General features: G+C 35.7%; 1 protein-coding gene across 3 annotated transcripts in view; it reads left to right on the top strand.

Moving 5' to 3' along the window:
- The window catches only part of SCFD1 (sec1 family domain containing 1), a gene marked incomplete at its 5' end in the record, with an annotated part of 134,459 nt that overhangs the window by 65,093 nt on the left and 42,966 nt on the right, over nucleotides 1–26,400 (top strand). For all 3 annotated transcript variants that reach the window (XR_014326722.1, XM_082854025.1, XM_082854026.1), the window contains one exon: nucleotides 15,925–16,021. Coding sequence is in view for 2 of the 3 variants with exons in the window: in XM_082854025.1 (XP_082710151.1) it covers nucleotides 15,925–16,021 (97 nt within the window). The remainder of the gene's footprint in view (nucleotides 1–15,924; nucleotides 16,022–26,400) is intronic.

Below are 26,400 nucleotides of genomic sequence, written 5' to 3'. Positions count from 1 at the left end.
AACTAAACCCATGCGCCACAACTACTGATCCTGCTCTCTAGAGCCCGTGAGCCACAGCTACTGAGCCCGCACGCCTAGATCCCATGCTGTGCAACAAGAGAAGCCACCCAGTGAGAAGCCTGCGCACCACAACAAAGAGTAGCCCCTGCTCACTGCAACTGGAGAAAAGCCCGCGGGCAGCAACAAAAGACCCAATGCAGCCAAAAATTAAATAAATAAATAATAATAAAGAAATTTTATTAGTATAGAAAAATTGGGATGTCTTCTGTGAAGAGTCCTGTTTTAATGTTAACCATCTTTCTTAAGTTATTCTCCCTTGTCAAAACTAGCACATAAATGCTATTGTTTCCATTTTTTCTCATTACTTCTAGTTATAAAATTTTTTCTTACGGTTTTTCATAATTATTAAATTTCCAGTTTTAAAATATTTACTTTTAAGTGGCATGTTTATTTGTGCCATTATTATGTTACACCATCTGCCCCTGGCTATATAATGTTAATGATAATTAAAGAAGTATTTTTCTCCATTATCTCTTTTTTTTATTTTTAATTTTTATTGGAGTATAGTTGCTTAACAATGTTGTGTTAGTTTCTTGCTGTACAGCAAAGTGAATCAGTCATATGTATACATATATCCCCTCTTTTTTGGTTTTCCTTCCCATTTAGGTCACTACAGAGCATTGAGTAAAGTTCCCTGTGCTATACAGTATGTTCTCATTAGTTATCTATTTTATACATAGTATCAATAGTGTATATATGTCAATCCCAATCTCCCAATTCATCCCACCCCCCCCATCATCTCTTACTCTTTTCATTAGAATTTGTTGACCACCTGAGCTTTATTTACTTCTTTGTAAACATTTATTCACCTGAGTAGTAAATACTTATTATTAGCAAGAATATTATGACTTTTAATGCAGAGATCTTAGAACACTTCTCTTGGTATTTGTCTTTATTGCAATTTTGCATTTTCTTTTGGGGTGTTTAGATCATAGCTGCTTCTTACATTTCTTTAGATGGTTTTCTGAAGCAGAATACTAGAAGAGAAGTCCTGGCAGTTATCCAGTAGTTGATGTTTCAGTGGAAAGATAGAAGGAGCACAGCAGTTTGTAACAAGTTTGGCAAATATTATCATGTAAATGTATTGATATTCTAAGGATTTTAGTGGCTTGGGTAGTTAACATTGGTCTAATAGATTAAATTGTTGAATCCTCATTTGTTTAAAGTAAACCTTATCTTTTGCAACCTCTTTAGCAATTTTTTCATTTCTAATACAAATAAGATTTTCCCCCACTTGCTGGTTATTACAGAATGGATTCTGAGATTACTTAAATAATTTGTAGACAAATTTTAATTTATTTTAATTATTGTTGTCTCACCTGCATAATCACACTGAATTAATTACTCTCTAGCTTCAGAAACCTAAGAAAAGGAAAAGTTACCTAGCTGTAAGTCACAGTAGATGAGAGAGAAATGGCATTATATGCTCTTTCCCCTAATGCTCTTACATCTGAATGCTCCTTCCTAAGGTAGCCGGCAAAGAATTAGCTGTTAATAAGCTGTTGTGGATCAAGGCTTCATTGGTGCTGAATCTTAATTTTTGTTCCTCTTGTGGAGAAAGTTAAGAGGTACTGAATTAGATCTAAACACATCATCTGGTCAAGCAAACATGTACTGCCTTAGGTCTACACTCTGAACAAGGTTTAGCCCTTGCTAGCGATGCTAGCTTTTAACTGGAGCCCCTCCTTCAGGGGACTAATTTTTCTTTGGTTCAACTTCAGTATCTTTCTTAGGGGAAAATAAGCTTTCAAAATAAAGTAGAAACTGAACTGATCTTCACTAGTCAACACATCAAATTAGCTGATGCTCTTTATTCCCTTGGTAAAACAGTGGTTGCTGGCCACATTATTGACATGCTGACATTTGACAGCTAGTATGTTTGTAAGTTGAATTTTTTGCTTACCAAAAAGTTATTTGTATTTGATTCCAATCTGTTTATGTCAATGGTATGAGTAGGAAAAGAGGATTGTTTCTATAAAACTAAGTTACATGCCTTAGACTCAATGAAGATGGTGATTTAATTATTGCTTAACTTAGTAGCAGGTAAAAAAAAAAACACAGAAAACCTATAAGACATTAGAAAATCTTGAAAAACACTAAAATTGCTTTGTAAATGTTTATAAATTTTTTAATTTCACTTCAAAGAAACAAACTAGAAGTTGTAGGTGATCCCTTATAGGTATGCATTATGCAAGAAAGAAAAAAATTTCAGTCAGTGCACCTCGGTACTCAAGGGAAAGGTCTTGGATCTATGTCAAGATTGACAGACAATTATACATTTTAGACCTTAAGTTAAAAGGTAGTGTTTAAAATGTTTATATACAACACAGGTCCTTTTTATTCTTTACATTAACTGACTTTGATTAACTGATCACTACTCTCCTGATCACAGTAGGGAAGAAATTTTACTGTAGTATAAATCAGAACATTTCTCTGGCTGGATTTTGACTGATCTCTTTTAAATGATCTCTTGTCCAGTACACATACCAAGTGAATGTTCATATGACCTTGGTGTCTTTTCTTCAAAGCAGGGAAAAATATATCTTGTAGCAGGAAGTCCCCAATGGACATACTGTCACTATCTTCTACCTCTTTTCATCCCAATTATTATTAGTCACTATAAGAACTTAAAGTTTTCTTTACTCCAAGTATGACCAAAGACAGCTCTTGAATGAGTGAAATATCCTTCAGTTTCTTACTCACTATGAATTTCTGGAGGCTACTTCCACATTCCTCAGAAAACAAAGTATGAAATTACCTTTTCCTAGCTTTTTGCTCTCACTTTTCTGTCATCTGTTTTCATGAAGATGAAGCATTGTCATTTAGCAAGACTCAGTTTAATAGATTCGTAAACGTTAAATTCATAAAAATAAAGACTTCTCAAAACTCAATAAAGGGGGCTTCCCTGGTGGCACAGTGGTTGAGAGTCCACCTGCCGATGCAGGGGACACGGGTTCGTGCCCCGGTCCGGGAAGATCCCACATGCCACGGAGCGGCTGGGCCCGTGAGCCATGGCCGCTGAGCCTGTGTGTCCGGAGCCTGTGCTCCACAACGGGAGAGGCCACAACAGTGAGAGGCCCGCGTACCGCAAAAAAAAAAAAAAAAAAAAACAATAAAAGGAAAATGAACAACCCAATTTTTAAAAGGGTAAAAGATTTGAATAAAGATTTGACTAAAAAAGATACACGGGTGACAAATAAGTTCAGTGTCAACAATCATTAGAAAAATACAACTAAAACCATAGTGAGATACCTCTATACATCTATTAAAATGTCTAAAATTTAAAATACTGATCCTGCCAACATCTGGCAAGGATGCAGAAGAACTAGAACTCTCATATATTGCTGGTAGGAATGTAAAATGGTACACCCACTTTGGAAAACAGTATCTCTGTTCCTTAAAATGTTAAACACAAACCCATTATATGCTCCAGCCATTCTACTCTTAGGTGTTTACTGAAGATAAATGAAAGCATATACGTTCATTGTACATGAATATTTATAGCAGCTCTTTGTCATAGCCCAAAACTGGAAACAACCCAAATGTCTATCAACAGGTGAATTGAATGAACAAATTATGGTATATCTATACAATGGGATATTCTACAATTAAAAGTAAGGTACTATTAATACATACAGTATGTATTATTGGATGAATCTCATAGTAATTGCACTGAGTGAAAGATGAATCGATGAATCTCAGAGTAATTACAGTGAGTGAAAGAAGCCACACACACACAAAAAATACATAATCTATAATTGCATTTACATAAAATTCATTAAAATGCAAGCTAATCTATAGTGACAGAAAGCAGGACATAGAGAATTGTGTTGGAGGGCCAAAAGGAAAGAAGTACATTGAGAAAATTTCCTTGGGTGATGAATGATATGTTCAGTGTTTGGATTGTGTTCATGGTTTCATGGGTATATACATATGTTAAAACTTAACAAATTCTGTGTATTGTATGTCATTATACCTCAATAAAAGTGAAAAATTCAAACAAAGCTTAGTGGTCATCTATTTCAGGTCTTTTACAGATAAGAAAACAGATTTTAATTAAGTCATTGAGAAAGCCAAAGACTAATTTTGGTAATGTGGATTTTTGGCATTGTGTTTTAAGTGCCATAGAATATTAAGAAACAGAATATGCTACATAATTTGTGAGTGGGTAAACCTGGGAGTTTTTTACAGACTTTTCCCTTATAGGAATATGCGGTAGGTTAAATGCAGAGAGTAGAAGCAGAGTTGAGATGAACAGTCAAATGTTTAAAATAAAAGGAGAGGACAGATGCATTCCTTACTTTTTTAAATAGATTTCTCACATTTTATTTATTTATTTATACCTTGACTTGTTCTACAGAATTTGAGGTCACTTACAATGACAACACATAGACTAGCAGAATAGAGAATAATTCATGAGCACCAGGGATGTACAAATCAAAGTAGAAAGTAAAAAAATCAAACATAGCCCTTATAATTCCTCAGTCCTGTAGCACCCATTTTCCAAAGTCCTTCACGAACCTCCTGTGGAACTAGGATTTTCAAGATAGAAGGAACCGTGGGACAGAGTTTTTAGTAGATTCCACAAATTAGTGAGGTTTCTTCCTTGGTGAAATAAGGTTAAAAATAAAATTTACTGTATCCCCCTCTTGGAGATTCATAATGCAGTATAATATACACATTTTATTTTATTTTTTAAAATTTATTTATTTTTGGCTGCATTGGGTCTTCGTTGCTGCACGCGAGCTTTCTCTAGTTGCGGCAAGCGGGGGCTACTCTTCATTGCATAGCATGGGCTTCTTATTGTGGTGGCTTCTCTTGTTGCGCAGCATGGGCTCTAGACGCGCGGACTTCAGTAGTTGTGGCTCACGGGCTCTAGAGCACAGGCTCAGTAGTTACGGCACGTCGGCTTAGTTGCTCCACGGCACGTAGGATCTTCCCAGACCAGGGCTCAAGCCTGTGTCCCCTGCATTGGCAGGTGGATTCTTAACCACTGCGCCACCAGGGAAGCCCAATATATGCATTTTAAAAACTTATTTAGCCAATATTTCTCAAACTCCGTTGACTTTGGAACACCTCTAGGGATTATTTCTTATAACCAACTCTGAGAACTAGCATTCTGCAGAACATGTTTTGTGAAATATTCTTCATTTAATCAGTGAAGGAAATAAGAAAAGAAAAGGTTAAATGTTCCCTAGTTAATGGCAGAGTTGGAACTCAAACCTGGAACTTTTTGTATTTTGTCTTGTTATCTCTTTACCATACCATTTATCATTGTTATTCAGTTTCAGTCTGGTTCAGTTTATCAAGTAAAGTCAACAAATGTTTCATTTAAAGAAATACCTTAAAGAATTTTGCATTCTTTTACCTGACTCCTTCTGATACTGCCATTTTTGCTTTCTTTTCTCTATACTTATTGATCACCTACAATGTACAGTTCTGTAGATGGTTCTTTTTTAATCGAGTGAAAATATTTACACCCTGATTGTTATGTGAGTACTAGAGTACCTTTAAAAAACATGTATTTTAAGATACTATGTAAATGAACGTGTTTTTACTACAGTGCCTTATAGAGTGCTTTACACTTCACAAATATTTTATTATCAAATGTAGCATCCTCAGATTATGATTGTTGGCTGAAAAATATGAACATATGATGTATTTTTTTCCTTTTAAAGAGAACAAACTTCTTTTGTGCACTTGTATATCAGATAATTTAACATAATAGATATGTTCTCTCATTCTGCAGAGGAAAACGAATCTCAGAGGTACTGAGTACATGACTTGAGACCAACTGCCAGCGCCTGAACTTGAACTTTGGCTTTTGACTTTTAAATCCCCTGTCTACCGTGCTGTAGTTCCTTAAAACATAATCACCAAAAATGTAATGAGAATGGTTTTGCTCTTTTATAATCCCTTTAGAGTAACCATGGGTTCAAAAGTAATGTAAACAAGCAAAAATTAGAAGTAGGGAACCCCAGTTGTCTTATTAAAATATTTGACCATTCAATGTGTTTATTCATTCATTTTAAAAATACTCAGTTGGCCTAGTCTTTTATGTCCATGAATGCTTAAATAGGAAATGAAAATTTAGTGAACTTTTAAATTGTTTCATAAAACAAGTATACTTTTTAAAATAACGGATTTGTTTTAAAGGTCAGTTATGTTGAAATACCAATAAATACCTCAAGAAAAATTCCATGCTAGGGTTACTTATTGACTAGTAGCGAACATGAATACATACAAATATATGTATGTATTATATACTTTGTGTATTCACTGTCAATGTAAGTCTACACTCCTAAAGCTATCTTTGTTTTGAAGCACATGCAAAATCATATCTCTGTTGTTTTCCTTTGGTTTGAGTTATTTTATATAATATCTATGGAGAAGTAAAAGTGAAAGGTGTTATTATTCAAAGCTACACAAATCTTCCCAAGGTATTGTAAACGCTCTTTATTAAATGTGCCCCTTTCTTTTGTTTTACATTAGATGCATGTCTTTTTTGGCTTTAGTTTTTTTTTAATTAATAGACTATTTTTTTAGAGCAGTTTTATGTTTGCAGGAAAATGAGTGAAAAGTACAGAGGATTTCCATGTATCTTCTTACCCACCTGTCCCCAGTTTCCCCTGTTATTAATCTCTTGCATTAATGTGGTACATTTGTTACAATTGATAAGCCAATATTAATACATTATTAATACCAACTAAAGTCTGTAGTTACATTAGGGTTCACTCTTTGTGTTGTACATTCCGTGGGTTTTGACAAATGTATAATGACATGTATCCATCATTACAATATCATACTGTTCAACTGCTCTAAAATCACCTGTGCTCCACCTGTGTATCCATTCTTCCCTCCCCCCAAATCCCTGACAACCACTGGTTTTTTACTGTCTCCACAGTATTGTTTTCCAAAATATCAGATAGTTGGAATCATACAGTATGTAACTTTTTCAGAGTAGTTTCTTTTATTTAGTAAAATGCATTTAAGACCCTTCTGTGTCTTTTCATGACTTAATAGCTCATTTCTTTTTATTGCTAATTAATATTCCATTGTCTGGATGTACCATAGTTTATTTATTCATTCAGTTATTGAAGGACATCTTGGTTGCTCCCAACTCTTGGCATTTTTGAATAAAGCTACTATAAACATCCATGTGATGGTTTTGGGGTGGACATAAGTTTTCAGCTCCTTCCGGTAAATATCTAAGAGCATGATTGCTGGATCATATGGCCAGAGTATGTTTAGAATTGTAAAAAACTGCCAACTGCCAAACTGTCTTCCAAGGTGGCTGTACCATTTTGCATTCCCATCAGCAGTGAATGAGAGCTTCTGTTGCTTCATATCTTCACCAGCATCTGGTGTTGCCAGTGTTGGATTTTAGTCATTCTGATAGGTATGTAGTATGTCTTTTTTTTATATATGATGTCCTGTTTTTTGTACATACTTTATTTTTATTGAAGTATAGTTGATTTATATACAATGTCATTTTAGTTTCATGTGTACAGCACAGTGATTCAGTTATATACACACTGTTTTTCAGATTCTTTTCCGTTATAGGTTATTACATGTACATACTTTTATTATTTACTTAATTTTATTTATTTATTTATTTTATTTTTGGCCGCTCCGCAGCAGCATGCAGAATCTTAGTTCCCCGACCAGGGATCGAACCCACGCCCCGTGCATTGGAAGGGTGGGGTCTTAACCACTGGACTGCCAGGGAAGTCCCAAGTGTGTCTTATTTTAATTTGCATTTTTCTGATGTCATACAGTGTGAAGCATCTTTTCATACACTTACTTGCCATCTGCCTATCTTCTTTCGTGAAACGTCTGTTCAGGTCTTTGGCCCATTTTTAAATTGTATTTTGTTTTCTTAGTGCTGAATTTTAAGAGTTCTTTGTATTTGTTGGGGGGGCGATTAGAATCCCTTAATGGATGTGTCTTTGCAGTTATCTTATCCCAGTCTATGGCTTGTCTTCTCATTCTCCTGGTAATATCTTTCACAGAACAGAGGCCTCTAATTTTAATCAAATCCATCTTTTTAATTATTTCTTTCATGGATCGTGCCTTTGGTGTTCTATCTAAAAAGTCATCACTATACCCAGGTCATCTAAATTTTCTCCTGGTATCTTTTAGGAGTCTTAGTTTTGCATTTACATTTAGGCCTGTGATCCATTTTGAGTCAATTTTTCTGAAAGGTGTTGGGTATGTCATTTTTTTTTGCATGTGGATGTCCAGTTGTTCCTTCACCATTTGTTGAAAAGACTTTCCTCCTCCATTGAATTGCATTTGCGCTTCTGTCAAAGATTAGTCAACTGTATTTGTGTGAGTCTGTTTCTGTAGTATCATTGATATATTCGTCTGGGTTTTTTTCACAAACACCACACTGTCTTAATTATTGCAACTTTTAAGTTAAGTATTAAAATCAGGTGTTGTCAGTCCTCCATCCTTTTTTTTTTCCTCCTTCAATAATGTGTTGACTATTCTGGGTCTTTCCTGTCTCCATATAAACCTTAGAATGAGTTTGTCAATATCCACCAAATAACCTGCTGAGATTTTGACTGGAATTGTGTTGAATCTATAGATCAAGTGGGAAGAACTGATATCTTGACAATAATGAGTCTGCCTATTCATAAATAAGAACTATCTCTTCATTTATTTTTTAAGTACTAATGAAAATGGTATTTCCTTTAATATCAAAGTTCAATTGTCCATTGCTAGTATATTGGAAACCGGTTGACTTTTGTATATTAACCTTGTGTCCTACAATCTTGCTATAATCACTTATTAGTTCCAGGAGATTTTTTGGTGTTTCTTTGGGATTTTCTACATAGACAGTAGTGTCATCTGCAAACAAAGACAGCTTTATTCTTCCTTCCGAATCTGTATGCTTTTTATTTCCTTTTCTTGTTTATTGCATTAGCTAGGACTTCTAGTAAAAGGTTGAGTAGGAGTGTGAGAGGGAACATCTTTACCTTGTTCCTGATCTTAGCAAGAAAACATCTAGTTTGTTTGCATTCTATTTTCTGGAAGAGATTGTAGAGATTTGGAATGATTTCTTTCTTAAATATTTGGTAGAATTCACTAGTAACTCACCTAGACCTGATGCTTTCTATTTTGGAAAGCTATTCATTATTGATCAATTTCTTTAATAATATAGGCCTATTCATTCCATAAGTGAGTTTTGATAGATTGTGTCTTTCAAGGAATTGGTTCATTTCATCTAGGTTATCAAGTTTATGGGCACAGAGTTGTTTAAAATATTTTTATTATCCTTTTAATGTCATGGGATCAGTAATGATGGCCCCTCTTTCATTTCTGATACTATTTATGTCTTCTCTTCTTTATTCTTAGTTAACCTGGCTAGAAGTTTACCAATTTGATTGATCATTTCAAAGAACCAGCTTTTGGTTCCAGTGATTTTTCTCTGGTGATTTCTTGTTTTTAATTTCATTGATTTCTGCTCTGATTTTTATCATTTCTTTTCTTCTGTTTACTTGGATTTAATTTGCTGTTCTTTTCCTGGGTATATCTTTTGAGAGTTCAACACATTAGTGAGATAAAACTAAATGCTTCTGAGAGTTATGATAAAATAAGACATAATAGTTTACAGGTGCCATATAAACCTCTGTTTTCTCCAGAGATATTATAGATAAAGCACTTTTTTGTATTTCATTATAATAAGGTTGCTAATATTAGTATTTTAATATTTGTCATCTATAAAGATCATTTCATATACATTTAAAATTTCTTATTACATAGATCATTTTTGTTAGAATTTAAATTTTTTAGTAGGAGTCAATATATAAGATAAATTTATAGATTAAATAAACTTGTTTTCTTATTCTAAAACAGATTTAAGTCAGCTTCCACGAATAGCACATACAGCAAAAATCATGAAGTAGAAACTCACAATAGTTTCTATATAGTTATAATTGTAATTCTCAAATTTGGCTTTGAATTTTCTGGCAACCACAGTAAAGAGATACAATTAAATTCTTGAAAATTTTCTCAGAAAGAATTTGTTTTTTATTCTAAGCAAAGTGTTCCTTAATATTATGTTACAAAAGACATTGTTCATATTGGGCATTATCTAGAGTACATTTAGTGATGTAACAATGCAATATTTTAATATCAGTTACTGTCATGGATTTTACATGGCAACTTAATGAACGTTAAGGGCATATTAAAATATAATTCATTGAGGGCAGTTTTATGAGTGACCAATGTAATAAAGTCTAAGTTTATACCATTCTAGTGTTTTTTTCCTTACACTAAGAATAGAATTTTTAGTATCTAAAATGGAAATATTTTGCATTCTTTAAATAATATAATAATATCACTTTTTTAAATTGGCTGGATTTAGATAGCAGAGAAGTTGAGGTTACACCTTCTGATTTGGGCCCGGAATGCTAGAAAGTCAGTGTTCTTGGCAGAGAGAAAAATGCATATATTTGGAAATGAGATAACTAGTAAGGTTGATAACCTATTGTAGAAATTGAAGATCCTAATCAGGTTCCTCACCTTGACAGTATACTGTCCCATCTCTGCACAGAAGTGAGGTAGAAGTATAATGATGAATTTTATTCAAGATTTCTAAGTCACTGTGGCATATGAGCAAATGCTCCAGAATAAATATTTTCATAGCCAGCTGTGCTACAGAACACCTTAAATATTTTCATGGAACATCCAGTTTTAGTGCAACATAATTTTTCACATTAGCAAACCCATATAAATCCACTGGCATGAAATGCAGCAAAAAATACACCTAAATAACTAAAAATATATTAACATGCTATTGTGTTATATTATGAAAGGCAATTGAGTTTTAGAGAATTCCAGTCATCTTGCGGGGCACAAGCCATAAAGTAATGAACAAATAGCTTAGTGTAATCTAGACTTTATACCCTAGTGACATACAGACCACAGACTATTATAATACAGCATACAGAGGCCACTCACCTGGAGGAAGAATTATCCAAAACAGCCTTGAATGATGATAGGAACTGCACATTTAAAAAAGAAAGTAGAAACAAGAAAAGGCTAGAGTATAAAGGATCTTCAACTTAAGATTAGGTTATATCCTAAAAGTATAGTTCTAAGTTCATTTTAGCTTAAGGATATACTTTCCTATAGACATTAACATGGCAGATAGGTCCCTGTCCTACAAACCCTATTTAATTCATAATCTGGAATGTTTCAAATGTTGTGTTGCAGCAAAGAAGAGTTTATCATCCCCTCTCTCTCCTGTAAGAAGTACTGGTAGAAGAATATTGGGATTCTTAGTAGTGAAAGGAAGCAATAACTGTCTAATCCCTTCTTGTCTTTGCTTTTACTGCTGACTAGGGAATAGAACTGGCGCTTGGAGAAGAAGGAAGGCCAAGAAATACCACTCTAGTCTTTGTCATCACCTCAGTCTATGACTGAGGCTGTAGCTAGCAGTGAATAGGGAGTCCCAGAATGGTGGTGCCTGTAGCTAGGATAAACAGAGGAATGGTAAAAGAGAAGGAAAAAAATCCCCCACAGTTGTAGGAAGGAAAAAGGAATTCCTTTCATGTCCTGTATGGGTCATCAATAAATCTTCCTACGTAATGGGTTCTCAAAAGGCAAGAAATGCATACTACTTACACATCCCGAATGACTTGAGGGTTTTTAGAAGTGTCCCTTCTTTTGTTCTTTTTAAACCCAGTAGACTATTGGCTGTCACCAGTCAAAAAATGCCATACCCACAGACATATACATAACACTTTACACTTTATTTCAAATTAACAAAATTATAAACACAGTTACAGGTAAATGACAATTCAGTACATTTAGTTGGATAATATATATAAAATGCATATATGTGAGGTTAATTTGATGTGAATGTTGACACGGTGCACTGAGAAATGAAAAACATCACGCTGATTGTCCACTGATAACTCTGAAATTGGGAGAAAAACACTAGAATTTTTTTTTTTTAAATCAGATTCTTCTCTTAGCTCTTCTAAAGGGATTTTTAGGAAATTCATAGCTCTCAGAGTTTATATTCACTAGATATAATTTGTATTCCATATATAGTCCTTTATTTTTCTGTAATATTCCCTTTTTGATAATTTATTCTTGATATTTATTGAAGCTACCAAAAATCTGTTTATTATCTTGACCTTGTTATTTTGTTTTATATTTTTAATTTGTCTATTTTCCATGTAACTCTTGTTATCCAATTTTTGTCCTCCTTTGAATCCATATTGTAGAAGAATAATCAATCTTTGGGACAGAAGTTGTTTCTCTTAGTATTTTCCCTTATTTCAAGAAAGTGAAAAAGGACCGACCTATAGATATTATGTCTCTGGACAAAGTAACCTTTTACCACATATATGTAAATTATGTGTATTACCAAAAAACCCCAAATATATACTAATTGACACATATACTTTCTTCCATAAAGCATATACAAAGGAAGCAATAAGTTGTTCTTGAGGAAAATGTAATTTTCCCTACTCTTTATCTGTGGTGTACATTGGAGTCTGACCTGGATTTGAATCTCAACTCTCTACTACTTCTACTCTGGTAACCTTGAATAAATTTATGTTTCTTTGTGTCTGTTTCTTCATCTTTAAAACGGGACTAATAATTCCTAGCTCATAGTGTTATCTGGAGAATTAAATGATATAGTCTAAGTTTGTAGTTTTTAAACACTGTTTTCTGGTACCCTAGAGCTCAATAGAGACATTTAATGGGTCACTTGTATCTTTATGTTTAGGGTTCTACAGAAGATTTGGTTTGAGAAAGAGGGTCCTGAGGTTCTCTGTTTAAAAACATTTGAGGGCTTCCCTGGTGGCACAGTGGTTGAGAGTCTGCCTGCCGATGCAGGGGACATGGGTTCGTGCCCCGGTCCGGGAAGATCCCACATGCCACGGAGCGACTAGGCCCGTGAGCCATGGCCGCTGAGCCTGTGCATCCAGAGCCTGTGCTCCACAACGGGAGAGGCCACAACAGTGAGAGGCCCGCGTACCGCAAAAAAAAAAAAAAAAAAAAATGTTTGAAAGCCATAGCTGTAAGTAAAGTGCCTTGCACATAATAGATACTGAACAGATACTAGTTCTTTCATGCAGGTTAGAAAATCTCCACTCCTTTCTCTCCCACATGAGGCTCCCTTCCAATCAGTATATTGAAATGCTATGTTGTTTTTCTTTAACTCCTTTATTGAGATATAATTCACATACCATACAATTCACCTATTTAAAGTGTACAATTTAGTGGTTTTTAGTATATTCACAGAGTTATGCAGCCATAATCACAATGCAATTTTAGAACATTATCATCACCTTCAAAAGAAACTCTACCCATTAGCAGTCGAATTAACTTGTTTTTGAATTGTTTCCATTGTTAATTAGAAGTTAAACTAGGGGTAAGTTAACACATCAAGAAGAGCAAAATGAATCTAATGTCTGTACCTCCATAAGTCAGTGAACCATGTTTCTTCATTGATTTATGTAGGTACAGACATTAGATTCCATTATGGCATTTAGCCTACTTAATTTTATATATTAAGTTACTAAAGACTTGATTCTTTACAGTTTTCACTTCTAGAAGTTCATTTATCTACTTTTATAACTTTTAAAGATGACTACTTGATCTGTATATCCTGCTCTTAGCTTAGACATTCAACAAATATTTTATCAAGTACTTGTTATGAGCCAGGTGCTGTGTTAGACTCCTAGGGTTAAACAATTAATTAGACACACTTTAAGGAGTTCACAGTTTTAGAAGGGTAACAGGTAAACCAAAGACAGTAATGTGGTGTGATTATTATTATGGAGAAGTGTACAGAGTGCTGTCAGTACACACTTAAGGGATTAATAAATTCTTCCAGTGAAGAAGATTGGGGGAGGGGCAGGAAAGGGAAAGAACAGAGACTGAAGAGTTACAGAGACACTGCAAAGAGGCTGGACCTTGAAAAATGAGTAGAATTCACTGGGCAGGTGATGGAGGAGAAATACATTCTAAAAAAGCTAAGAGTATATAACCCAAGCCTAATCCTTGAGGATTAAAAGCATACATTACGTTTATTGAAAGTCAGTGAGTTAATTGATGTGACTAGAGGGAACTGAACCTAGTGAATAGTGATAAAACAGAAAAGTTGGCTGGAGCAGATTATGAGGGCCCGAAAGTCAGCCTAACACCTTATTTTATCACCTTCCCCCTTCCATTCCTAGCTTTACTCTACAGATAATTAGCCTTTCCCAATCTAATATTTATGTTAACATAGTTCCTACTACTATTATCCTAGTTCCCCAGGAGTTATCTTTGACTTTTTTCACTAGCTTCCTTCCCATATACATTCTCATGTTAATTATTAAGTATCTGTCTCTTCCTTTCCATTCACACAGTCACCACCATTTTCTCTTTCCTAGGATCTCCTTTCTATTTCTTTTGTTCATTTTTGATATTACATTTTTCCATTCCTAGGACTTTACCTCTCATCTACTTTGTTATTCAAAGTAGCTTTATACAGTAGTTAAAATGGTTCCTGTATCAGGGAATCTGAAGAATATGAAGAGCCATTTATAAAAAGGAAAACTCTGACAGAGTTTATTAACTCTTATCTAGACTTCACTAATAAGGAAGTTCTCCATGTACTGGTTATATCGAGTGAAAACAAGGGACAGAAGAGTATAGTATATTACCTTTTGTGGCAGAAAGCAGAGGGATCTTAGGGTATAGATACTATTTGCATAGAGAAAGTGAAAAACTATAGGAGAAATAAAGAATATCCAAAGAAGCAGGTGGAAATTGGGTGGAAAAGGACAGGAGTGAAGACAGGTCTTAATGTATTTACCTTTTCATGTTGTTTGGATTTTCAAACAGAATATTTCATCTGTTTAAAGCTCTGGCCTTGTGTGCCACTGCAGGGGAGTGGGATTGAGGGACTCTGGTTGATTGCCTGTTGCCTCATATATGAAATCACTCCTGAGTCTGCCACTCAGATCTGTCCACTCTGATTATGCCTTGGTATGATCCCTTTAACTGAAATGAACTCTGTCTATCCATGTCCCCAAACCACTTTCAAAACAATTCAGAACTCATCGCTTCCTTCTCCACAATTGGTTAATTATTTCATTCTATCATCTGAACTTAATATATTTATTTATATTCTATATTTACATTTTGGTTCTTTGTTGGTATCTCATAAGTATTCTCATTTATTTCATGAATGGTTTCTACTTAGATTGGTAATACCTTCAGTAGTAAAGCATGTTCTTTTCTCTCTTGTCTTATTTGAAGCATAATTTAATAGATACTCGGTAATTTTTATTTACCTCAGATTATCCTAACATGTTAATTTCATTTGGATAATTTTAATCAATGAATTTTAAATTATAAAAGCTGCCATACAGAAAAACTAAGTTTGACTACTTTTCCATTATCTAAACTTCAAAGTATTAAGTAGGAAAATATTTTATTTAAAAACCATTGAAAATAATTAGGGTAACTTTCTGGTTAAGATGAAAATATCTGAATTTAGTCACTAAAAAAGTAAACGTAACACGACCACTTGATATTAATTTGCATGGAATACAGTGTTATTTGTATGCTAGTTACTAATTAATACAATAATTGAGATTTGTGTGGTTTTTTGTCTTTGCTAATATATGACATGCAGAGTTAATTCTGAATTTATAAGTAAAATATAAATATAATAGTCAATCTATCTTTTTTTAATATTAACAATGTCAAAAGTAAGAAACTTTAAATTCTACTAGGAAATGAACATTTGTTTTTCAAATTGATCATAGAAACTTGTAAGCTGAGGGTCCTTTAGTATGTTTTTATTACTTGATGTATTCTAATCAGACACTTATTTTGAAACAGGCAAGAAAATTGGATGTATATTTTGAATATGAAGAAAAAATAATGAGCAAAACTACTCTGGATAAATCGCTTCTAGATATAATATCAGACCCTGATGGTATGTACCATGAATTTGAGGTTAATGTAAGTTTTACTTCTGATGAATCCAGCATTTTCAATTTGAGTAAAATCTGAATAGAATCATTGTTTTTCTCACAATCTTTGCTATTAATGAGATAATTAAATGAGCTATTTCCTGTTGAGAAATTTGTAGCATAGCAGTTACTAAGGTAGAAAAATGATTTACATTTTATTTTATTGAACTTTTCTTTGATGGTATGTAAGTGCTTTTTTGGGGGGAGGGAGGTATTTAAGAACTTATTATATTCATTTGTTTAAAGTGATACATTTAAAGCTCAATTTCTGCTGGCTCCAGGAAGACTTGAAGGTAAAATATTCAAAGCCAGCATCTCTAAGTGATGCAGTTTCTAATTACTTTGGTTTCACCCTAAAGAGTTTCCTAAAACGATGTATCTAAAACTGAATTTTGTTTTAAATATTTAGGGAATTCACTTTTTTTTAAACACCTTTATTGGAGTATAATTGCTTTACAATGGTGTGTTAGTTTCTGCTTTATAACAAAATGAATCAGCTATACATATACATATATCCCCATATCTCCTCCCCCTTGCGTCTCCCTCCCACCTTCCCTATCCCACCCCTCTAGGTGGTCACAAAGCACCGAGCTGATCTCCCTGTGCTATGCGGCTGCTTCCCAATAACTATCTACTTTACATTGGTTAGTATACATAAGTCCGTACCACTCTCTCACTTTCTCCCAGCTTACCCTTCCCCCACCCCGTGCCCTCAAGTCCATTCTCTACGTCTGCGTCTTTATTCCTGTCCTGCCTCTAGGTTCTTCAGAACGTTTTTTTTTTTTTAGATTCCATATATATGTGTTAGCATACAGTATTTATTTTTCTCTTTCTGACTTACTTCACTCTGTATGACAGTCTCTAGGTCCCTCCACCTCACTACAGATAACTCAGTTTCATTTCTTTTTATGGCTAATATTCCATTGTGTATATGTGCCACATCTTCTTTATCCATTCATCTGTTGATGGACACTTAGGTTGCTTCCACGTCCTGGCTATTGTAAGTAGAGCTGGAATGAACATGGTGGTACATGACTTTTTTTTTTTTTTCATATATGGCCTTTATTATGTTGAGGTAATTTCCCTCTATGCCCACTTTCTGGAGAGTTTTTATCATAAATGGGTGTTGAATTTTGTCAAAAGCTTTTTCTGCATCTATTGAGGTGATCATATGGTTTTTCTTCCTCAATTTGTTAATATGGTGTATCACATTGATGATTTGCGTATATTGAAGAATCTTTGCATCCCTGGGATAAATCCCACTTGATCATGGTGTATGATCCTTTTAATGTGTTGTTGGATTCTGTTTGCTAGTATTTTGTTGAGGATTTTTGCATCTATATTCATCAGTGATATTGGTCTGTAATTTTCTTTTTTTGTAGTATCTTTGTCTGGTTTTGGTATCAGGGTGATGGTGGCCTTGTAGAATGAGTTTGGGAGTGTTCCTTCCTCTGCAATTTTTTGGAAGAGTGTGAGAAGGATGGGTGTTAGCTCTTCTCTAAATATTTGATAGAATTCACCTGTGAAGCCATTTGGCTTTTGTTTCTTGGATGATTTCTTGCATCTTCTTGATCTTTGCCTCCATTCTTTTTCTGAGGTCCTGGATCATCTTCACTGTCATTATTCTGAATTCTTTTTCTGGAAGATTGCCTATCTCCATTTCATTTAGTTGTTTTTCTGGTGTTTTATCTTGTTCCTTCATCTGGTACATAGCCCTCTGCCTTTTCATCTTGCCTATCTTTCTGTGAATGTGGTTTTTGTTCCACAGGCTGCAGGATTGTAGTTCTTCTTGCTTCTGCTGTCTGCCCTCTGGTGGATGAGGATATATAAGAGGCTTGTCCATGACTCTTTTTGAATTATGGTTTTCCCAGGGTATGTGTCCAGTAGTGGGATTGCTGGGTCGTATAGTAGTTCTGTTTTTAGTTTTTTAAGGAACCACCATACTGTTCTCCATAGTGGCTGTATCAATTTACATTCCCACCAACAGTGCAAGAGGGTTCCCTTTTTTCCACACCCTCTCCAGCATTTATTGTTTGTAGATTTTTTGATCATGGCCATTCTGACTGGTGTGAGGTGATACCTCATTGTAGTTTTGACTTTCATTTCTCTAATGATTAGTAATGTTAAGCAGCCTTTCATGTGTTTGTTGGCAATCTGTATATCTTCTTTGGAGAAATGTCTATGTAGGTCTTCTGCCCGTTTTTGGATTGGGTTGTTTGTGTTTTTGATATTGACCTGCTTGTAAATTTTGGAGATTAATCCTTTGTCAGTTGCTTCAATTGCAAATATTTTCTCCCATTCTGAGGGTTGTCTTTTGGTCTTGTTTATGGTTTCCTTTGCTGTGCAAAAGGTTTTAAGGTTCATTAGGTCCCATTTGGTTTTTTTTTTTTTTTTTTATTTCCATTCTTCTAGGAGGTGGGTCTAAAAAGATCTTGCTGTGATTTATCTCATAGAGTGTTCTGCCTATGTTTTTTTCTCTAGGAGTTTTATAGTATCTGGTCTTACATTTAGGATTTTAATCCATTTTAAGTTTATTTTTGTGTATGGTGTTAGGGAGTGTTCTAACTTCATTTTTTTACATGTAGCTGTCCAGGTTTCCCAGCACCACTTATTGAAGATGCTGTCTTTTCTCCATTGTATATTCTTGCCTCCTTTATCAAAAATAAGGTGACCAGGGCTTCCCTGATGGCACAGTGGTTGAGAGTCCGCCTGCCGATGCAGGGGACATGGGTTCGTGCCCCAGTCTGGGAAGATCCCACATGCCACGGAGCGGCTAGGCCCATGAGCCATGGCCACTGAGCCTGTGCGTCTGGAGCCTGTGGTCCGCAACAGGAGAGGCCACAACAGTGAGAGGCCCGCATACTGCAAAAAAAAAAAAGAAACAGAAGGTGACCATAGGAGCGTGGGTTTATCTCTGTGCTTTCTATCCTGTTCCATTGATCTATATTTCTGTTTTTGTGCCAGTACCATATTGTCTTGATTACTGTACCTTTGTATTGTAGTCTGAAGTCTGGGAGCCTGATTCCTCCAGCTCTGTTTTTCTTTCTCAAGATTGCTTTGGCTATTCAGGGTCTTTTGTGTTTCCAAACAAATTGTGCAACTTTTTGTTGTAGTTCTGTGAAAAATGCCATTGGTAGTTTAATAGGGATTGCATTGAATCTGTAGATTGCTGTGGGTAGTACACTCATTTTCACAATGTTGATTCTTCCAATCCAAGAACATGGTATATCTTTCTCTCTGTTTGTATCATCTTTAATTTCTTTCATCAGTGTCTCATAGTTTTCTGCATACAGGTCTTTTGTCTCCTTAAGTAGGTTTATTCCTGAGTGTTTTATTCTTTTTGTTGCAGTGGTAAATGAGAGTGTTTCCTTAATTTCTCTTTCAGATTTTTCATCACTGGTGTGTGGGAATGCAAGAGATTTCTGTGCATTAATTTTGTATCCTGCTACTTTACCAAATTCATTGGTGACCTCTAGTAGTTTTTTGGTAGCATCTTTAGGATTCTCTATGCATAGTATCATGTCATCTGTAAACAGTGACAGCTTTACTTCTTCTTTTCCAATTTGGATTCCTTTTTTTTCTTTTTCTTCTCTGATTGCCGTGGCTAAAACTTCCAAAACTATGTTGAATAATAGTGGTGAGAGTGGACAACCATGTTTTGTTCCTGATCTTAGAGGAAATGGTTTCAATTTTTCATCACTGCGAGCGATGTTGGCTGTCCGTTTGTCATATATGGCCTTTATTATGTTGAGGTAATTTCCCTCTATGCCTACTACCTGGAGGGTTTTTATCATAAATGGGTGTTGAATTTTGTTGAAAGCTTTTTCTGCATCTATTGAGATGATCATATGGTTTTTATTCTTCAATTTGTTATTATGGTATATCACATTGATTGATTTGTGTATATTGAAGACTCCTTGCATTCCTGGGATAAACCCCACTTGATCATGGTATATGATCCTGTTAATGTGCTGTTGGATTCTGTCTGCTAGTATTTTGTCGAGGATTTTTGCATCTATGTTCATCAGTGATATTGGCCTGTAGTTTTCTTTCTTTGTGACATCTTTGTCTGGTTTTGGTATCAGCATTATGGTGACCTTGTAGAGTGAGTTTGGGAGTGTTCCTCCCTCTGCTGTATTTTGGAAGAGTTTGAGAAGGATAGGTGTTAGCTCTTCTCTAAATGTTTGATAGAATTTGCCTGTGAATCCATCTGGTCCTGGGCTTTTGTTTTTTGGAAGATATTTAATCACAGTCTCAATTTCAGTGCTTGTGATTGGTCTGTTTACATTTTCTACTTCTTCCTGGTTCAGTCTTGGAAGGTTGTGTTTTTCTAAGAATTTGTCCATTTTTCCACGTTGTTCATTTTATTGGCATAGAGTTGCTTGTAGTAATCTCTTGTGATCCTTTGTATTTCTGCAATGTCAGTTGTTACCTCTCCTTTTTCATTTCTAACTGTACTGATTTGAGTCCTCTCCCTTTTTTTCTTGATGAGTCTGGCTAATGGTTTGTCAACTTTATCTTCTCAAAGACCCAGCTTTTAGTTTTATTGATCTTTGCTATCGTTTCCTTCATTTCTTTTTCATTTATTTCTGATCTCATCTTTATGATTTCTTTCCTTCTGCTAACTTTGGGTTTTTTTTGTTCTTCTTTCTCTAATTGCTTTAGGTGTAAGTTTAGGTTGTTTATTCGAGATGTTTCTTGTTTCTTGAGGTAGGATTGTATTGCTATAAACTTCCCTCTTAGAACTGCTTTTGCTGCATCCCATAGATTTTGGATCATTGTGTTTTCATTGTCTTTTGTTTCTAGGTATTTTTTGATTTCCTCTTTGATTTCTTCAGTGATCTCTTGGTTATTTACTAATGTATTGTTTAGCCTGATGTGTTTATGTTTTTTACAGTTTTTTTCCTGTAATTGATATCTAGTCTCATAGCATTGTGGTCGGAAAAGATACTTGAGACAATTTCAGTTTTCTTAAATTTACCAAGCCTTGATTTGTGACCCAAGATATGATCTATCCTGGAGAATGTTCCATGAGCACTTGAGAAGAAAGTGTATTGTGTTTTTTTGGATGGAATGTCCTATAAATATCAATGAAGTCCATTTTGTTTAATGTATCATTTAAAGCTTGTGTTTCCTTATTTATTTTCATTTTGGATGATCTGTCCATTGGAGAAAGTGGGGTGTTAAAGTCCCCTACTGTGATTGTGTTACTGTTGATTTCCCCTTTTATGGATATTAGCATTTGCCTTAGGTAGGTTCTCCTATGGTTCTCCTATGTTGGGTGCATAAATATTTCCAATTCTTATATCTTCTTCTTGGATTGATCCCTTGATCATTATATAGTGTCCTTCTTTGTCTCTTCTAATAGTCTTTATTTTAAAGTCTATTTTTTCTAATATGAGAATTATTACTCCAGCTTTCTTTTGATTTCCATTTGCATGGAATATCTTTTTCCATCCCCTCACTTTCAGTCTGTATGTGTCCCTAGGTCTGAAGTGGGTCACTTGTAGACAGCATATATACGGGTCTTGTTTTTGTATCCATTCTGCCAGTTGTATCTTTTGTTTGGAGCATTTAATCTATTTACATTTAAGGTAGTTATCAATATTTATGTTCCTATTACCATTTTCTTAATTGTTTTGGGTTTGTTTTTGTATGTCTTTTCCTTCCCTTATGTTTCTTGCCTAGAGAAGTTCCTTTAGCATTTGTTGTACAGCTGGTTTGGTGGTGCAGATTTCTCTTATCTTTTGCTTGTCTGTAAAGGTTTTAATTTCCCCGTTGCATCTGAATGAGATCCTTGCTTGGTAGAGTAATCTTGGTTGTAGATTTTTCCCATTCTTTGCTTTAAATATGTCCTGCCACTCCCTTCTGGCTTGCAGAGTTTCTGCTGAAAGTTCAGCTGTTAACCTTATGGGGATTCCCTTGTGTGTTATTTGTTGCTTTTCCCTTGCTGCTTTTAATATTTTTCTTTGTACTTAATTTTTGATAGTTTGACTAATATGTGCCTTAGCCTGTTTCTCCTTGGATTTATCCTCTATCAGACTCTCTGTGCTTCCTGGACTTCATTGACTATTTACTTTCCCATATTAGGGAAGTTTTCAGCTATAATCTCTTCAAATATTGTCTTAGTCCCTTTGTTTTTCTTTTCTTCTTCTGGGACCCCTATAATTCGAATGTTGGTGCATTTAATATTGTCCCAGAGGTCTCTGAGAGTGTCCTCAATTCTTTTCATTCTTTTTTCTTTATTCTGCTTTGCAGTAGTTATTTCCACTATTTTGTCTTCCAGGTCACTTATCCGTTCTTCTGCCTCAGTTATTCTGCTATTGATTCCTTCTAGAGAATTTTTAATTGTATTTGTTGTGTTGTTCATCATTGTTTGTTTGCGCTTTAGTTTTTCCAGGTCCTTGTTAAACGTTTCTTGTAATTTCTCCATTCTATTTCTGAGATTTTGGATCATCTTTACAGTCATTATTCTGAATTCTTTTTCATGTAGACTGCCTATTTCCTCTTCATTTGTTTGGTGTGGTGGGTTTTTACCTTGCTCCTTCATCTGCTGTGTGTTTCTCTGTCTTCTCATTTTGCTTAGCTTACTGTGTTTGGGGTCTCCTTTTCGCAGGCTGTAGGTTCGTAGTTCCCGTTTTTTTGGTGTCTGCCCCCAGTGTCTAAAGTTGGTTCAGTGGGTTGTGTAGCCTTCCTGGTGGAGAGGACTAGTGCCTGTGTTCTGGTGGATGAAGCTGGATCTTGTCTTTCTAGTCAGCAGGACCACGTCCGGTGATGTGTTTTGGGGTGTCTATGACCTTATTATGATTTTAGGCAGCCTCTCTGCTAATGGATGGGGTTGTGTTCCTGTCTTGCTAGTTGCTTGGCACAGGGTGTCCAGCACTGTAGCTTGCTGGTTGTTGAATGGAGCTGGGTCTTTGCGTTGAGATAGAGATCTCTGGGAGAGCTTTCGCTGTTTGATATTACGTGGAGCTGAGAGGTCTCTGGTGGACCAGTGTCCTGAACTCAGCTCTCCCACCTCAGAGGCACAGGCCTGACACCCCACCAGAGCACCAAGACCCTGTCAGCCACACGGCATGTGGCAGGCAAAGTAATGGTCCCCCAAAGACACAGACATCCACATCCCTGGAACCGCCTGGCTGGTGTGCGGCCATGGGGACCTGGAGCTGCCGGAGGGACAGGGCGGTTGCCTGAGGTGCACAGGGTGACCTAGTGTCCTCGGGGTCAGAGCCGGGCCATCTGCACCACCCGCACCGCCCAGCACGCCAGGGATTCCACCTGGGCTTGACAGGCGTCTGCACCCGGATTCACGTCTGAGGCCCCTGGGAATTCACTTTTAGAGAAACTCTGTAGACAATCCCTTTATATTTATCTAAATATATGTTTGTTAGATTTTCTTAAAACAAGATATAACTATTTGTACTTAGGAAATATAATCTAATCATTGTTTTCAATCATAATGATCATAAGATCTTCACAGGATTTTAGCCACTAAAATTCTCTAAACTTTACAGGCTTAATAATTTCAGAAGAGTTTTCAATTCAAATCTCAGCTCTTTTGAAAAATGAATAAAAAGCATATAAGCTCTTTAGCTTATATTTTACATACAAGCTCTTCGAGTAAATAATAGTGTTTTTTGAGTTATAGTTTTGGTGTGACTTTTAGATTTTATATCACGTTGGAAAGTAAGTTTAAAATTTTTTTTTACTTGTTTGTAATTAAAGGGTTCTATTCATAAAAACTTCTGAGAAGGCATAGTATTTCTCACACTTTTAAAAAGTTAGATTTGTGGGAAGAACATAACATTTTGAAGATATGTGTACTTTACAGTTAAAAATATGAAAGATACATATAAGTTCATCACTTCCGAGCTAGTCCTTGTTATTTACAATAAGTTTTGAGTAAAGTTGAAGCAATTAAGTGTGTTGATTAAAAAAAGCAATGAGAACCTTTCTTTTTCCTTTCCCTTACTTTCTCAAACCATTTATTATTAAAGATATTAAGTAGAGCAGAGCAAGGTAGGCATTCATGCAAAGTAGCAGTGTAGTACCACTTCAGCCCAGAACAAGATGTCAGAACCTGAGCAGGATGAGAAGGGCATCCACATATCCGGTAGAGGGAGGGTTGGTAATCCAGCATGAAGTGTCAAAGTCCAAGTGAAGTGAGTGGAGTGTCCACATGTAGGAGCAGTTATAAGGGTATAAGAGTCCTATCAGATTAAGGGGGGTGACCCTGCATAGGACAAACCAAACATTGGCTCAGGTGGGGTGAGAATTATAGCCAGGCATGTGGGTGGGTCCATTGTAGAGAATCAGAGCCCAAGTGGAGGAGATAATGTCCATGCAGGCAGGGGGACAGTGGCAGAGATAAGATATTTGTTACATACAGGGGTCTGGATAAATAAGTAAATATATCGGGTAATAAAAAGGGAGCCAGGTTTCCCACTGTCAGAAATGGAAGTTATAACTATGGAAATGAAGAAAACTACAATGAACCCTAGTAATATTGGATTGGAATTGGAGGTGCTGATGTAGACTTGGTGTTTTTGTTAAATACTTGCCAAATAGAGAAATAAATATAGATATGCGTGTGTGTGTGTGTGTGTACACATATATATGTATTCCCTAACTCTGCCAACTGAGCAGGGCTAGGAGTAACAGTTCCCCAGTAGTAAAAATTTTAGCCTTATATATTCCACTTTCCACTAGGACTCATTGGAGTATGGTTGATTCCAGGGAGAGAAAGTACAAAATGAGCCTGAAACATTTTCTTGGGTCAGAAAGCAAGAAAAGTACTTAAAACATGATAGAACATGTCCAAAGGACCCAGACGTCAGCTTGAAGAGGCTATGCTCTGTGCTGCGGATATTAAAAGCACCAGCAGGAACCCACAGGCCCCTAAAACTCTGAGGGAGGGGAACCTGTCTCTCGTATCTTAGGAGCCATTGTTCCAAGAGCCTACAGCAAGCCCCGTTCCTCTTTTTCTTTTTGTCCTCTAACTGCTTCGTCATAATTGCAGGAAATACACGATGGAGCAGGGTACCTAAAGCCAAAGCTTTCTGGCTGGAGCACTAAAAAGGGAAGGCCAAGGAAACTGGAAAGTACCAGGGAGATTGCAAAAGGAAGGAGCTCAGGAAAGCAACCCCATAAAGTTGTTTATGAATTCCTGGGCTCACCTCTGAGTTGTACGTGCATGAATCTGATCCTAAACAGCATTCCAAAGACTGAGAGGTGAAGGACTAGATGACCTCCAAGTTCCCGTACTGGCTGCTGGGCAGTGGGACAGATCCCAGTAGCACTGCAAACATTTTAAAAATAGAATCCATGATGGAAACGGCTCACAGAGGCTGGTAGGAGCTTTGGCCTGAACCCGTTGAGGCTAATTACCTGCTAAAACAAAAATATCAGCTTTCTCCTAGTATTTAAACAAAACCCTGAATCCAGTAACCTACTTCAGTATATCTAAAATACAATATTTATTTGTAAGCATGAGAATGTTGGAGAACCTGTCATTGATCTTTATTACCAGTCTTTGTCATATTTAGGGAGTAAGGATAATTTGAAGATAGAAAATCAATGGGTTATCCGTCAATATGTTTTGAAAAAATTATTCTTGTTTTTATTCCATAATAAAGTATAACAATTCTGAGTTCTTACGTATTGGGACACACTTTGAAGTGAGAATACATATTGGTATTTGTTGAATAGTGAAACTGAGTTACCCACGACCAGTGCCTATCACTTTGCATCGAAGTACACCCAGTACTGAGGGGAAAATAAAAGGATTCTCTGGACAGTCTCGGGCTTTGCATAATAGAAGTAGTAGCTCAAAAGACGCACTGCAAGCAAGAAATTTCTCTGAAATCTTTTGTTTTGTCTTAAAATTTCAGGCAGGTATAATCTGCATAATACAATGGTGTTTATTATACTATAGACATATGGTTTTTCCAAATCTTCATAGACCCTTCAGAAAGGGGAGAAATGTATATTTAGTGGCTCCAATTTCAAAAGTATGACCTTAGGCTCAGTTAAATGATTTTAGCCAGCAGGTTTTCATAACCCAGTACCTAACGGGACCATGCAACTGGTTTCCCAGGATAGTCCCATTTATATACCAGTTGTCCTTACATACTTATTACTAGCATCCCCCTTTTTATCTCAAAAGTGTACTATTTTAGAATTGTATGATTATCCTACCTATTCCTTTTTGAGTTTAGATCTGAAACATAAATCACAACACTATAGACAGTTTGGAAGATAGAATAGAGATGCTTCCATAGCTTATCCCTGTAATCCCATAGTATTTAATCTTTTTCCGTATCTGTGTTTTACATGGTTGTAA

The sequence above is a fragment of the Leucopleurus acutus genome, assembly GCF_964270905.1.
Source record: "Leucopleurus acutus genome assembly, chromosome: 1".
Lineage (NCBI taxonomy): Eukaryota > Metazoa > Chordata > Mammalia > Artiodactyla > Delphinidae > Leucopleurus > Leucopleurus acutus.
This window is presented reverse-complemented; position numbering and strand designations above follow the sequence as displayed.